General features: G+C 38.6%; 4 protein-coding genes across 4 annotated transcripts; all 4 read right to left on the minus strand.

The window, feature by feature from the left end:
- Positions 1-1,999: 1,999 nt before the first annotated feature.
- Positions 2,000-2,372, minus strand: LOC117488248 (histone H4). Its single transcript, XM_034137048.1, has one exon. The coding sequence runs from the start codon at positions 2,355-2,357 to the stop codon at positions 2,046-2,048; it is 312 nt and encodes a 103-aa protein (XP_033992939.1). The 5' UTR covers positions 2,358-2,372; the 3' UTR covers positions 2,000-2,045.
- Positions 2,373-5,115: 2,743 nt separating this feature from the next.
- On the minus strand, positions 5,116-5,566 carry LOC117488240 (histone H2A). Its single transcript, XM_034137039.1, has one exon. It carries the CDS (start codon positions 5,551-5,553, stop codon positions 5,170-5,172), a length of 384 nt encoding a protein of 127 aa, XP_033992930.1. The 5' UTR covers positions 5,554-5,566; the 3' UTR covers positions 5,116-5,169.
- A 6,148-nt stretch (positions 5,567-11,714) lies between these two features.
- On the minus strand, positions 11,715-13,247 carry LOC117488238 (histone H2A-like). Its single transcript, XM_034137036.1, has 2 exons — positions 13,176-13,247; positions 11,715-12,232 (listed from the first exon to the last, which is right to left on the minus strand). Exon 2 carries the CDS (start codon positions 12,227-12,229, stop codon positions 11,846-11,848), a length of 384 nt encoding a protein of 127 aa, XP_033992927.1. The 5' UTR covers positions 12,230-12,232; positions 13,176-13,247; the 3' UTR covers positions 11,715-11,845.
- Positions 13,134-13,857, minus strand: LOC117488232 (histone H1-like). Its single transcript, XM_034137031.1, has one exon. The coding sequence runs from the start codon at positions 13,838-13,840 to the stop codon at positions 13,172-13,174; it is 669 nt and encodes a 222-aa protein (XP_033992922.1). The 5' UTR covers positions 13,841-13,857; the 3' UTR covers positions 13,134-13,171.
- Positions 13,858-15,035: the final 1,178 nt, after the last annotated feature.

Here is a 15,035-nt window from a genome sequence, read left to right on the forward strand (position 1 = left end):
TATGTCTCTCCCAGCATACACGCCGTTTGATTGGCTAGAGCTTGAACGGTCAGATTTGCGTACACGGGATTTGATTGGCTGCCGCTTCCACCTCAGCTTCAAAAGTTGAACATTGTTCAACTTTGAATCCTCAAAATTCTGAAAATCTCCGCTCGCCTGCCCACAATGCATTTCGGCGAAAAGGGAGGGAAAGTGACGTCACTCCATTCAAAGTGAATGGGCAGAAGCGTTTCAAGATTTTTTTAACGCTGCTGTGTGGACGTACCGTTAGTGGAGGAAAACAATTGTGTGTCACTTACGCGACTCTGGGATTTGTAGTCTTTCTAGTTGCGTATTTTTCATAGTCTTATATTTCAACAGTTTTACGACAAGCTGTGACTTTTTTGACATGGAAATTATTTTTTAAGATTTACAAACATGTGTAATTCATGGCACAATTCAAACAGGATCGAAAGATAAGTTTTCTCTCTCCATTGACTTCAATACATTATTTTTCCGAAATAAGGTCCCATGGACCGGAAGTAGATGGGCGTGACTTCGACACTCTATTTGCGAAGCAGGATGTAGACATATGCCTGCGACACAGCCAAGCCCCCAGGAAGTGCGCCGGACTCTGATGAAAATATTCGTGCTGGCCAAACGGCGGTACTACACTTCCTTTTGGTTGCCAGGCCCGGAAACACTTTTTCCCATTGACTTACATGGGGAAAGAGTGGTCTGTAAATCGTTGGATAATTTTTTTTAAACTAAATAAACTACCCAGTATGAACACTTGTATAGCCCTTATTAAAAACATTCGTTCCTCAAGTTGTAAAATGTGCTAATAACGTTATTCTGAGAGTTATTTCCCTCTGCATTATGAACGCGCATCTAACCCACGGGACCGCGCCGCCCGGCACGTTCATGTTACGTGTTCAGCACTACATGAGTTTATCTTTACCCATGGATGCACAATAAGAACGGACCCATATCGCCTTACTGCCAGCCCACGGAGCTGTAATAATGGATATATTGCACATGTTTGCTGTAATTCATCATTTGTAAAATATTATACTACATGGGCTGTATGATTAAATCTTGTACCGTAAATGTTGTATTAAATAAAGTTAATATTACCGACGTAGATTAACGTCCCTGTAGCTTCTTATTGCACTAAGAAGCTTATTGCACTGTGTGTGTATGTGTGTATATATATATATATATATATATATATATATATATATATATATATATATATATATATATATATATATATATATATATATATATATATATATATATATATATATACAGTGCAATAATTATTTCATGCTAAATGAAGCTCTGTTGCTTGGATATCACTAGATCCTGTTACAGCGTAATATAAAAGTACATAACGATTGATGTGTAAATTAGCATAATTACTAGCTAACCGCTAGCTGCTAACTGCAGCCTCGTTAATATCAAATCTATCATAACAAACATTACCATGCTGTCATGAACGTGCGGTGCTGTTACGTGTACGCAAATTGACGTGCTTGATGTGAACGAGCATTTTGGGGGGCATGGTTAAAGTTGCGCATGCGCTATGAGCGCACATACGGGTACTTCTCAGGCATGCCGGGTAATCTGTGACGTTTCGCTCTCTCAAAAGTTGGGCCATTTTATCATCATGCGCGAATGAGCAACTCTCATAGGAATGAATGAGGCCCCGCCTCCCACGCTGTATCCAGTTCTTATTATACATCCATGGACACAGCCAGTGTTTACCCAATAGTCCCCTCGTTATAATGTTAAATAAAGGAAAGAGTGAAAGTTGGTTTATCCTCTCGATCCAGTTCAAATCACTTTACTTCTATTCTAGTAAAACATTTTTTATAACACATCATATTTGCCATTATTATACCTTTAGTAATAACAAGGATTATATCCATTTTAAAGAATGAATTTTGATGAAATAGTAAAGGATAATAAAGACGTTAATAATTCAGTAATTTGGACAGAGGCTCTTAAAGTAAAGTGGGTGGCTCTTAAAAGAGCCTTTGTGTGTTTCAGTCAGCATGAGTTTATCCCCCGAAGCCGTACAGGGTGCGGCCCTGCCTCTTCAGAGCGTACACCACATCCATGGCGGTCACAGTCTTCCTCTTGGCGTGCTCGGTGTAGGTGACGGCATCACGGATCACGTTCTCCAGGAACACCTTCAGCACACCGCGGGTCTCCTCGTAGATCAGACCGGAGATACGCTTCACTCCGCCACGGCGAGCCAGACGGCGGATGGCGGGCTTGGTGATGCCCTGGATGTTATCACGGAGCACTTTACGGTGGCGCTTAGCGCCTCCTTTGCCGAGTCCCTTTCCGCCCTTGCCTCTTCCTGACATAATTGCAGAGTTATGATATACTCACCATGGATATCGCCCATATTTAAAGCTGATATGCGGACCTGGTTGAAGACACCCTGGTTCATTCTAGCCCGCCATTTTGTTCTGTTCCTTTGTTCCCTCTCTGCTGCTCTTTTCACACACCGTGAGCCGATGCGTTTCCGGTTACGACAACCATCCTTCAAAATAAAAACCAGCAAATGGTTTCACAACTTCAAATTTTGACACAAGCAATAAAATAATCTAATTCTCAAATAATGTCAGATGTATCTCATTTATTTAGTGCGTGTATTACACCATATTATCCTCCAACATTGCCTTTTGTAGGCATGATGCCAGGCTGGGATGTTGACCAATTGAACAGCTTTTAACAACCAACTGCTATTTTGTTTTTTAATATAATTATTTCACATTTAAATGTAATATTTACATAAGCTTATATATTGTTAGAAATTGTATATGTATCTTAAAGTTAGTGATATTGCATTATTAAAACTGGTTTACATGTTTCTCAAATAATTCCTCAGAGACCGAGTTAGGGTGTGTAGTTTTGTAAAATATTATAGCAACTCAAAGATATTGTTAAGACATGTCAAACTTTCAGAGCAATTGAAAGTACATTTCTTATAAATGTTGTCGTGACCACAAAATACAAGGCGACCAAGCAAACCCACATATTGTGAAACACGCCCAGACACAGATATGTAAGTAAAAATAAATGCAGAAATACATTAAAGATATATAATAATGTGTGTTCTGTTTTATTCTCAATTTTTATTTTTGTATTTATATTCCTTTTTTCCCCTGTATTTATGCATTTCATTTATTGTTTTACTCATGTCACGTTCTTTCCTCCATAGCTGTGTACTCGTTGTGTGCATAAAGGTACAAATTCACTCAAAATCACAGCAGGAACTTTAGTTGGGCGTTTGTTGTTTTGGGCTCAACACATACCTTATTTTGGTTTCAAAACCTGCTTAAAGTGGACCTATCATGCTATATTTGAATAATATAGTGTAGGACCATACCTATATAAGGCATATTTATACTTTTTTTTTTTTTAAATACCAAACAGCTCATGCATTTTAGCCATGCCTCATTTCGCTCAATTTGAAAAATCAAGGGCTGATTCTGTGAGAACAGCACCACCTACAGGCCTGGCATATGTACTACAGCGTCTCCAGCGCTTTCGAACGGCAATGGCCGTGGCTGTCTCCTCCTGATTGGTGGAGTGGGCCCAATAGCCGTAGCGCCACTGTCCTGACGTCAGGACAGTGTTCAAATCTGGATCAGTTTTTATCAGATCCGTTGCAGCCCCTTTTTTAGAGATTTGGGTATGGAGGAAAATAGAGAGGGTTGTGTTTTCTGACACTTGGTGAGTTCCCTGGAACACCGGGGACACATATTCATGTATAAAAGACGTACACAAGTGCATTTTGCATGATAGGTCCCCTTTAAGTTTAGCATCAAATGACACATCCCCATTGTAGCCATCCACAGACAGATGGGAGACGACGAGTGGGAAAATGGAATGCAGGAAGTGTTGATTGGCAGAGAAAGTAAATTAAGAGTGAATGGCAGTGTTTTCAGGTAGAATCAGCATGTGGGCCGTGGCTCAGGTGGAAGGCAGCTGACTTCCAGCTGAATGTAATAATGTAGTTAATAAATGTATACGTTGATGTTGTTGAGCCTTTCTGAGGCTATAACATGGTTAAAGGTAGGGTAGGTAAGTTTGAGAAACCGGCTCGAGATACACTTTTTGTTATATTCCATGGAATGCTCTTAACATCCCGATAGGAATGAATATCTGAAGTGCTTTGACAACAAATCCATAAAAAAATGTCATCTGTGGAAGCCGTAATACTGTAAAAAGTACGACCAATCATCTGAGCCGGCCCGGCTAAAATAACTGGATGGCCTACCTGCCTGTCAGCCTTCCATCTGTGCACAAACTTATCTCGTGCCCTCATTGGTCATGTGCACGTTCGTGTGTGTTGGAGGAGGGGCTCTATAAGGAAGTGGCAGATTTTCTTCGGTTGTGTATTTTCAAATTCTAGCGATCTCGAGCCGGTTTCTCAAATTTACCTACCCTGCCTTTAAGTTTACAAATAACATTTAGGAATAGAAATCCCTGTTTACAAAAATGTCTGTTTGCAGTGTTTAGCAGCCTCCTTAGGCTTTTCAATCGTTAAACTTGAATAAATACAATATTGATTACATGAAAATATGATTGAATCTTCATGGTTCAGTTATTCTAAGGCTTTACTCATTGGGAACTGTAAAAGAAAGATCACTGTTGAGATGTCTCATCTGCCCATTTTACACACTTTGACTGACAGGGGGGTTGTGAAGCCTCATGAGATTAACCCTTTTGAGAAACAATGGGCTGCAATTCTTCAAATCTTCACCATCATTATATTAATTTCTCTGTACATCAAGTTTATTGCAGGTACATTTACACATACATATCTGCTTTGGTGTAGGATGGTGCAAACAAAAAGATAATAAGCTTGTAAGTAGGTAAAAATAAGATATATCATTACTGGTATGAGACGATCAAACATTAGGTTCAAGTATGTATACAAAATGTAAAATGTATTATACATCACCTAATACATATGTACTACTTAACACAATCAATGACATGCAACAGTGTACTGTAGTTTAAAGTGGAAACTGTAGAGCAGAGAATATTTATACAGTTTTACTGTCTAAAACTATCTTGGTTTGACACATAGAATTTGCTTTTCAAGAGATGTGGGTGGCTCTTAAAAGAGCCTTTGGGGGGCTTGTTGAAGCGGGTTCAGGGTGTTCACTTCTTGGCTGCCTTCTCGGTCTTCTTGGGCAGCAGCACAGCCTGGATGTTGGGCAGCACGCCTCCCTGAGCGATGGTCACTCCTCCCAGCAGCTTGTTCAGCTCCTCGTCGTTGCGGACGGCGAGCTGCAGGTGGCGGGGGATGATACGGGTCTTCTTGTTGTCCCGGGCGGCGTTTCCAGCCAGCTCCAGGATCTCAGCGGTCAGGTACTCCAGCACAGCGGCCAGGTACACCGGGGCTCCTGCACCGACACGCTGGGCGTAGTTACCCTTCCTCAGATGCCTGTGGACACGGCCAACGGGGAACTGGAGCCCGGCACGGGATGAACGGGTCTTGGCCTTGGCTCGGGCCTTTCCTCCGGTCTTGCCTCTTCCTGACATAATAACAATTATTCTTTCGTAAATTAATCTAAGAATGCTTAACTTCTGTGGCAGCCATCTTTACATACCTACCAACGGCTCAGGGCTCACCGTTTATTGGTTCCATGCAGCGGGAGTCAGATCGTCCAATCAGAAGCGAGTTTGAAAATACCATGGAGATCGTAGGACTTCCGCCCGCAGACTCTGGGGATTTACAAAATAAGACGTGACAGGAACAATAAGCCAATATATGAACAATACATCATTATATTAATTTATATAAAAAATACACCAATCAAATAATACCTAAATACCACAAATACAAAAGAGTATTTGTTTGTATTGTATGTATTTCTCTGTACAGCATTTGGTCTGGAGGTTTAAATGTGCTTTGCAAATAAAGCTGTGATTTTTATTTAAAAATAATCTCATTAATCTTCATTAGATATCCATCAAACCTTACCCTAAGCGACAGTTACATAAAAAAGACTGATGTCAACGTTTACATTTTATAATAATGAACAGAAGAGCTGTACTCAATGATGTGAAGTATACGAGTGATTCTATCATTTAGGGTGCATTTCACATCAACAAAACAGTACAAAGAAAGTGTTCTTTCTCAATAGAACAATCAGTGGTTCAAGTTAGTATATTCTTCAGTGTAACATATCCACTAGTTGCAAAGCTTAAACATTTTTTTATTTTATTTTATTTTAAGGGAAAGGATGTTTTCACTACTCAGTTTGTCAACTATGTTACGGACAAACTTGATGTCATTACAATCATTTGATTAAGTCCTGCACTTCAAGTAAAATCACATTTGAAAGGCTCTTGAGTCTATTCTACCATATATCCAAAGATTTTTTAAAGTTTAAAAAATAATTGTATTAAAGTTTTGTTTTTTCATGTGATATGTTCAGCACTGTCATTAAGTTTAGGGATATTATAAAACTACCATACAGGTCATTTTGATAGTTTTAAGAGATGTCATGTAAAACTCCAACCTGTGTAGATATACATTATACTATAAAGGATATCAGAAGCACTATTTTAGATATTTTAAATTTGAAAAAATGAGGTGCAACATAGTTGACAATGAAAGTCAAACATTTGACGCAAATAAAATAGTTGACTGGACACATTATTAACCATCAGCACTATGTTAATTTCAAGGCAGAAGTGCAAAATTCCATTGATAATGATGTGTAATGACGTCTACATGTCCTACAAATTGTCAACTAGGTTACCTGTCAACTAAGTTACTACAGTTATTACAGTACTGGGTAACTCAGTTGACAGGTAACTTAGTTGACAATTTCCCTATTTTGACCCATCATTTCAATGGTAGGCCTTGCTTGGATGACCACATGTCATTTTCTTGAACAGGTTAACATCACATTTGAACATATAATTGAATTAAAATCATAAAACAATTGTAAACCATAACAATGTACGTAACATTGTTGATTGTCAATGAGTATATTAATTGACCATGTGCTATTATACATAAAATATTGTAAAAAATTAGAGGACAATCACCACAGTGTGTTCAAAATGTCTGCCAAAGAGGAACATGGCATCATGTGATGCTGGTGACATGGTATTGGGACAAACCATTTTTGAGTTAAAGGGGGGAGTTCTCTTAGTAACATAGTTGACACAACTTTTGCGGACATTCATATATTAAGATATTTAAATTATTTAAAGGAGGAAATCAATTAAAAAGATGTTATTATTCTTTAGTATTTAGACTTTTGAAATAAATGAATACTTTTTTTAATTTACTTTAATGGTTTTTATTCATTATTTTGAAACCAAGACACCCTCAACTGAAAAACGGACAGAGCAAAAATTGACAATTTAAGAACATCATGACACATTTCAAGCTAAATAAAGCATAGGATACACATAATGTTTGTGTGATATTATAACATGCTTTCCAATAATAGGCAAAATATGATATTTTTGAAGAAAATACTTAGAATAATTATAATTATCATCAATGGACATCAATGGACATGGAATGTACCCTAAATTGTAGAATCACTCATAAACAAACACAAATGTCAATCGGCATGAAATTGAGCTCTTGTATGAACACTGTAATATAATTTATAACGTTTGACAGTACAGGTTTTCTAGAAAGTGAGTGAATCATGCAGGAATAAGCTTTAAAATATTAGATTACCCTCATGTGTACTGGCACAAAAACACTGACTTGAATGATGGCATAAAACCACCTTCATCATATTTTATGTTCATGTATTTGGGAGGCGTGTGGTGCAGTGTACTAGTGTGTTGGTGTTGGGATGAGGGGAGCACTGGTTCAAACCCCACTGCAGTCAGCATGTCGTTGTGTCCCTGAGACACCTCACCCCAAATTGCTCCTGTGGGGATTGTCCACAGTGTTGAGTATGTAAGTCGCTTTGGATAAAAGCTCTAACATGTAACATGTAATGTAATGTATTTGTTTGATATATAATTATTATGTTTACAGACAGCCAGCATACAGATCGAAATGAACAATGAAAAGTAGTTGTTTATGGAGCTTTTTTTATTATTATTTTATTTACGAGCTTATATCACCTTAGGCAGCTAGCCAAAATGAAACCTTTTCTCTCCAGACAGCAGTTTGAGACGGTAATCCACGCCTTTGTCACCACTCGGCTGGATTACTGTAACTCCCTCGCTCGTCTGCAGCGGGTGCAAAATGCAGCAGCAAGGCTTTTAACTGGCACACGGAAATACGACCACATTTCCCCCATTTTGGCTTCGCTCCACTGGCTGCCAATACATTTTAGGACTCATTTTAAAATCCTTTTATTTACTTTTAAATCCCTAAATGGCATGACCCCACCATATCTTTCTGAGCTGCTACACCCTTACATGCCAAACCGCCATCTCAGGTCAGCTGATCCTCCTGAATGTGCCCAGAACCAGGTCAAAGCTCAGAGGGGGCCGTTGCTTCTCTGTAGCGGCTCCCACACTGTGGAACGATCTGCCCCTGCACATCAGACAGGCCTCCACACTGCCTACTTTTAAATCGCTTCTTAAAACCCACCTCTTCTCCTTAGCGTATTAACATCTTTTAGATTCTTGCTTTTATTGCTTTTAAATTGTCTATTGTTTTTACTTGTACTTGTTTTATGGTGTTTTGTTTGTTTATTTGACTGTACAGCACTTTGGTCTGGAGGTTTAAAGTGCTCTATAAATAAAGCTGTATTGTATTGTATTATTATTATTTTTTGTTATAATTCTTATTTTATTTATTATTAGTATTTTATTATTACTTTTATGAAATTTAATTAATTTTATTTGTATTTAATTTGTTTACCCAAACGACTCACCTTTTATTGATTTTGTTTAATGGATTTGTATTATTATTTTTTCATAATTATTATTCATTATCTTGATTATGTTATACTTTTTTAGTTAAATTATTTATTGTATTGTTTTTATTAAAATATGTTATTATTATTTTTTATTTTTTTATAATTATATATGTTTTTAATATACAGCACATTACATGTTTTCGGGACACAGCAACATGTTGACTGCAGTTGGGATTGAACCAGTGCTCCCCTGATCTGAAGAACAGCGCACTAACCCACTGAGCCACAGCCTCATTATTGTATTTAATTTTAACCACTTTTTTGTACAATGATTTAATTTTATTTGTTTTATTATTATTTCATTAAATAATCATAATAATATTGATACATTTTTTACATACATAAATATATTTTTTATTTTGTTCTGTTTTTATATTATTACTTTTTTTTGGCTTGATTATTTAATTCTTAATTGTTTTAAACAAGACATTTCTCCAACCCACATTCCCACCGAAATCACAGTGCTGATGGATGGGTACAATTTTGAAACATACCATGGGTGTTTCTCAATGTCGAGGACGCTTCCTTGGTAGGACATGTCTTCCGAGTCAGGTCCTTCAGAAGCAAGGCAAGAATCCCTCCTAGCCTCGGAAAACGAAGAATGGTGGAACAGGCCAACAGGTGTGCGTCATATGCGAGGCCCCGCCTTAAATGGAGCGCGATTTCCGCCAAAGATTTTGGAAATTGGTCCGTGCGCAAAGCATTGTGGGGATTTTAAGACTGCGGAGGATACACATGTGCAGCCTTGAAATTTCCCACAACGAAGGACGCCGGCCTCGGTAGGATTACAAGCATCCTGGACATTGGAACAGTCCTTCGGCGGGACTCGATGACGTAGCATCCTTGAAATAGTGGCTCTGGAGGAGCCTTCCTCCACATTGAGAAACACCCCCTATTTGGTTATGGTCTGCCTGCTCTAACCACTGAGCTATACAGCTGTCAGCTAGTTTGAAATGTATTTACTTTTGTAGGTGTTGTGGTGTCCTTCGGAGGTTTTATTACTGTCATTATTTTACGCAGGCAGACCCACAACTACGTCTTTTATTGATTTTTGAAATGTTTTAGTTGTAATTTTTTTCTTATCTTTTTCAATATTATAAATTCAATATAGCATTATTTTCATTATTATCATATAACTTTTTATGTATTATTTAAAATATCATTATTTTTTTGCAATTGTTGTTATACTTTATTGTAAGTCTTTATTGTTATGTTTGTACTATGATTTTTGTATTTAATGTTTTCATTTTATATTATTTATTACATTTTTATTAATTATTAAGAGAACTCTGTGTACTTGTGAGTTGACCACCCTTGACCGCCCTAACACGATGTTCACCATTTCACCCACACACATGCCATCTTGCCTCCCACCACACTGCACTCTGCCATGCTGGGAGTTGAACCACCAACCCTCTGGTTGTTAGAATCCTTTTACCGCTTCAGCCAAAGACACCAGTAAATATTCCTGTCAAATTTCACCGGATTGGCTTCTATGTTTATTAGGGTTACAAGGCGACACAAAGATATTGTTAAAGAACATTTGTTTGAACTCATCCTCAGAAGTAACCATCAATCTTTCACATCTGTTCCAGAATAACCCAAGGCTACCAGGACGAGTGGAGCTGGGTTTCCTGAATATGTCATTTAGAGAAAACTGGATTTAAGCCTCTGTTTCTTTCTAACTTTACCGAATTTCAGTTTTTCTTTTTTATTTCTTTCACTTCAATTACCACAGCCTCTCTATTTCCATAAGATATGCAATGGAGTCTGCCATTTTGCCTCTCAAATGTTGGGGATTTGAACCGCTGACCCCCACATTGGTATCCATTTACTCCGTGCGCCAAATACACCCTGATGTGTTTAATCAAACGTTTACTGTCTGGGCTCATTCGTATATTAGGGTTAAAATGGTACTTGATTACCTGAATTATTATTACCTCCATTCAAACAACAAAACGGTAATCTCGATTGCGACGCTCCGGCTATGAATTCATCAATACTTAACAGTCTGTGGTTGAGAGGAAGAGCTGTTGTCTTTGAGTCAGAAGGTGGTGGGTTCGATCCCAGCTGTTATCATGTTGATTTATCCTAGTGTGAATTGTGATGCTTGTTAAATGTGTGTGTGATCTCACGGCTATAGTGGAGAAGAGCTTCAAAATCAAAGACCTCAAACCTGTTAGAAATCCCAGCCATTACACTCAGTTTTAGGTAGCAGCAAAACCTTTAATAGAAACACAATTTTTGTAATACATCTTCCAAATAAAAGGGGGGACTGGTTATAGCAACTTAAAGATATTGTTAAAGACACGTGCACAACTTTCAGAGCAATTGAAAGTACAATTATTATAAATGTTGTCGTATCCACAGAATACAAGGCGACCAAGCAGAACAACACTGTGTGAAACAAATAAAGATATGTGTTTTAGTTATACATTTATTTATTTAGTGTTTATTTATTGCTGTATTTATTTCTGTTATGTTAACATGTATTTATGCATTTATTTATGTTACTTATGTCATGTTCTGTCCTCAATACCTGGCTGCAGTGCTCGTTGTGTGCTAAAGGTTCAAATTCACAGTAGAGGTCTATGCATTGGTTATTCATGCAGGTGCTCAAGGTTCAACACCCAGGGGGGGGGGGGGCATATTTTGTCTTCTGCTATGCGGATGTTAAATGGAGAAATTGTCCCCACCACTGTTTATAACAAAGTGATGCCCATGGTAATGACAATGAAAACCTTCACAGATCAGTTGATTCTGCAGTATATGACATGTTGTACACCTCAATACATATAGGGCAAGATCACTGTTCTGGGCCTTTAAGTATTTGTGTAGTGAAGAGGGGAATGTTCTTTAGTTAGAAGTGGGTGGCTCTTAAAAGAGCCTTTGGGGTGTTTGTTGAAGCGGGTTCAGGGTGTTCACTTCTTGGCGGGCTTCTCGGTCTTCTTGGGCAGCAGCACAGCCTGGATGTTGGGCAGCACGCCTCCCTGAGCGATGGTAACTCCTCCCAGCAGCTTGTTCAGCTCCTCGTCGTTGCGGACGGCGAGCTGCAGGTGGCGGGGGATGATACGGCTCTTCTTGTTGTCCCGGGCGGCGTTTCCAGCCAACTCCAGGATCTCAGCGGTCAGGTACTCCAGCACAGCGGCCAGGTACACCGGGGCTCCGGCACCGACACGATGGGCGTAGTTACCCTTCCTCAGATGTCTGTGGACACGGCCAACGGGGAACTGGAGCCCGGCCCGGGATGAACGGGTCTTGGCCTTCGCTCTGGCCTTTCCTCCGGTCTTGCCTCTTCCTGACATTTTCTGTTTAGGTTAGCAGAAAACAACATTTCTTCAACGATAGGTGGTGGTATATATAGTCAACATCTGGCCGCTGATTGGTCAGGTGGAGCGGTACTACCATCGACCAATCAGAGAAGCATTAGTCCATTCACTGTGTCAAGTACAATAGACCTCACATAATTAAATCATCGAATAACATATAAAATAGATCTATACACATATACTCAAACAATATAGTGTATTCTTAGAGAAATATTATAAAAATAAAGTATACTTTAAAGGATCAAAGTGAAGCACACTATAAAGGTAGTTTGGCATGCTGAAGTGACAAAACAAATGAACAATGTGACCATTAAAGTATATCCAATATAATCTAATTTAATTATTAAACGTACAAATTAAAGTAAAATAATTAATTTATTAACAAAATCAGGAGCTAATCCGATCTCCTCAAGTAAAAGTGAATTAATGTGTAATAATATAGTCACAATTATATGTAGCATTAAATAAGTTTCAGTCCACACATTAAAATAAAATGAAATACTATGTACATGTATATGAAGTTATATAGGCCTACAAAATATTTACATAGGGTTTATACACAATCAAGTATATGGGAAAATATGTATGTTGTGAGTGACTAAAGAGGAGCCTTCTGTAAAGTAGATGTCTACTAATATAGCAACATAATAAAATGTGTTGTAAAAAAAAATGTAAAACGATTATATGACAGTATTAATGATATAGAATTCAATGTTACAATAATGTTAATAAATATCGTTTTGATTGAAGTGATCTTCTAATTAACTAACTTATACGATAATGATAAATAGCCACAATGTCTTCTGGTTTTCCAAATAAATATGTAGCAGGTGTAAACAAATGTAATATTAAAACAGGAGAAGTGCTCTTTTGGTGTATGTGGGTGGCTCTTAAAAGAGCCTTTTGTAGATGATCTGTTTACTTCCTCGATGCTTTCCTGGCTGGTGCCTTCTTCGTTGGTTTGGCAGCTGGTTTAACCACCTTCTTCACAGCTTTCTTGGGGGTTACTGTCTTCTTGGGGGTAGCTGCCTTCTTGGGTGCTGCCTTCTTGACCGCCACCTTCTTCGGGCTCTTTGTGATCTTCTTCACGGGGGTTTTCTTAGCAGCAGTAGCAGGCTTCTTCGCCTTCTTGGGTGTCACTGCCTTCTTGGCGGCTGGCTTCTTTGCGGCGGGTTTCTTCGCTGCTGCTGCTGCCGGCTTCTTGGCTTTGGCTGCGGGCTTCTTCGCTACCTTCTTGGGCTTCTCGGCGGCCTTGAAGGAGCCGCTGGCTCCGGATCCCTTGACCTGCACAAGTGATCCCTTCTCGAGTAACCTCTTGACTGCGCGTTTAATGTGAACGGTGTGTTCGTAGCCCTGAGCGGCCAGCGCCTTCTTCAGAGCCTGGTAAGAAATACCTTTGCGGTCCTTGGAGGCGGTGACCTCATTCAAGATGAGCTCAGCGGCTCCGGGACCAATCTTCTTGGCCGGCTTGGCTGCCTTCTTCTTCGGGGACTTTGCTGGTGCCTTTGCTGGTGCCTTTGCTGGTGCCTTTGCCGGGGCGGCGGCGACGACGGCGGCGACTTCAGTGGGAGCTTCTTCTGTTGCCATGATGCTGTTAGGATGATTCTCGGTGCTAGTCTGATGAGACGGATAGAGAAATCCCAGCGAAGAGAGGAACTTAAACGCACCATGAGAACCGTAGAGACTCAACTCAGTGTCTCACACAGGAGCTGCAGAAAAACTGTGCCACTTTGTGCTTTCTCTTCAGCTAAAACTGTAAAAAATACACATTTAGAGAACGAGTTGAATTGCAAAGGCTAATCGAATTGATAGCGGATGACTTTATCTTCATATAGAAGAGAAATAAATCTTTAAATAGTGTTGTGTTTTTATTGGGAAGCCTTTAAACCTCCTAAAACTACTGCCGTGAGAAGGACTAATCTGCGACTTTTTCCTATAAATGATCTCCTGAACAACCTAAAATACTTTATATTCCCACTAAAACTAGTAATATAGTTAGGCGAGATGTTGGTTTAAAGACTCAAGGTGAAAAAAGGCAGCATTTGTAAACAATTATTTGTTAAACAGAGGTTATTCTGCTGTCTGCAAACACACTCACATCAGGACAGGCCCTGGCTGTGTTCTATATACAGTCTTTGTTACTCAACAGTGAGAGACCTTAATTTAGCACAGCTTTTCTCATGTATATAACAATTCAACTATATTGATATAGTATGAGTAGTATGATTTATAATAACAATCTGAAATGTGTTAGACAGATTATATATCTAACCCTGTAATGACAGAAAGGCTCTCATACAGACACGTACTCCCTCTGGTAGTATATGAACTCCCTTTAACTGTCAAACTTGTTTTTTTTCGAATTCTGAGAAAAATGGAAAGTAATTTATACTTGACGCATACACAGGGGATCATGAAATCAAATGAATAATACCCATAAAACCTGTTTGTGTTATACTGTGATCAGAATAATTACATTCAAGGAGATTTAGAAACGTGTGACCCTTGTTTGATATAATTTGATCAGTACAAATTGCTGCCCTCTTATTGCTATTGTGTTTTTACATTTAAGATACTTCTGACCATAACTGTCATAAAATGCTTTGAATATGCAATATAATCTGAGGTATTGTTCTAATTTGTCAAGAGATGTGCTATTTTTTGGTATAATTTATTTAATGAGAAAATGCAAATTTCCCTGTTTTGTGGTGAATAAAGATTATCCTATGCTAAATTCCCCTATCCCTTATTTCTTGTTTCTTTTTTACTTATGTGCAAAAAA

Source organism: Trematomus bernacchii, unplaced genomic scaffold, assembly GCF_902827165.1.
Source record: "Trematomus bernacchii unplaced genomic scaffold, fTreBer1.1, whole genome shotgun sequence".
NCBI lineage: Eukaryota > Metazoa > Chordata > Actinopteri > Perciformes > Nototheniidae > Trematomus > Trematomus bernacchii.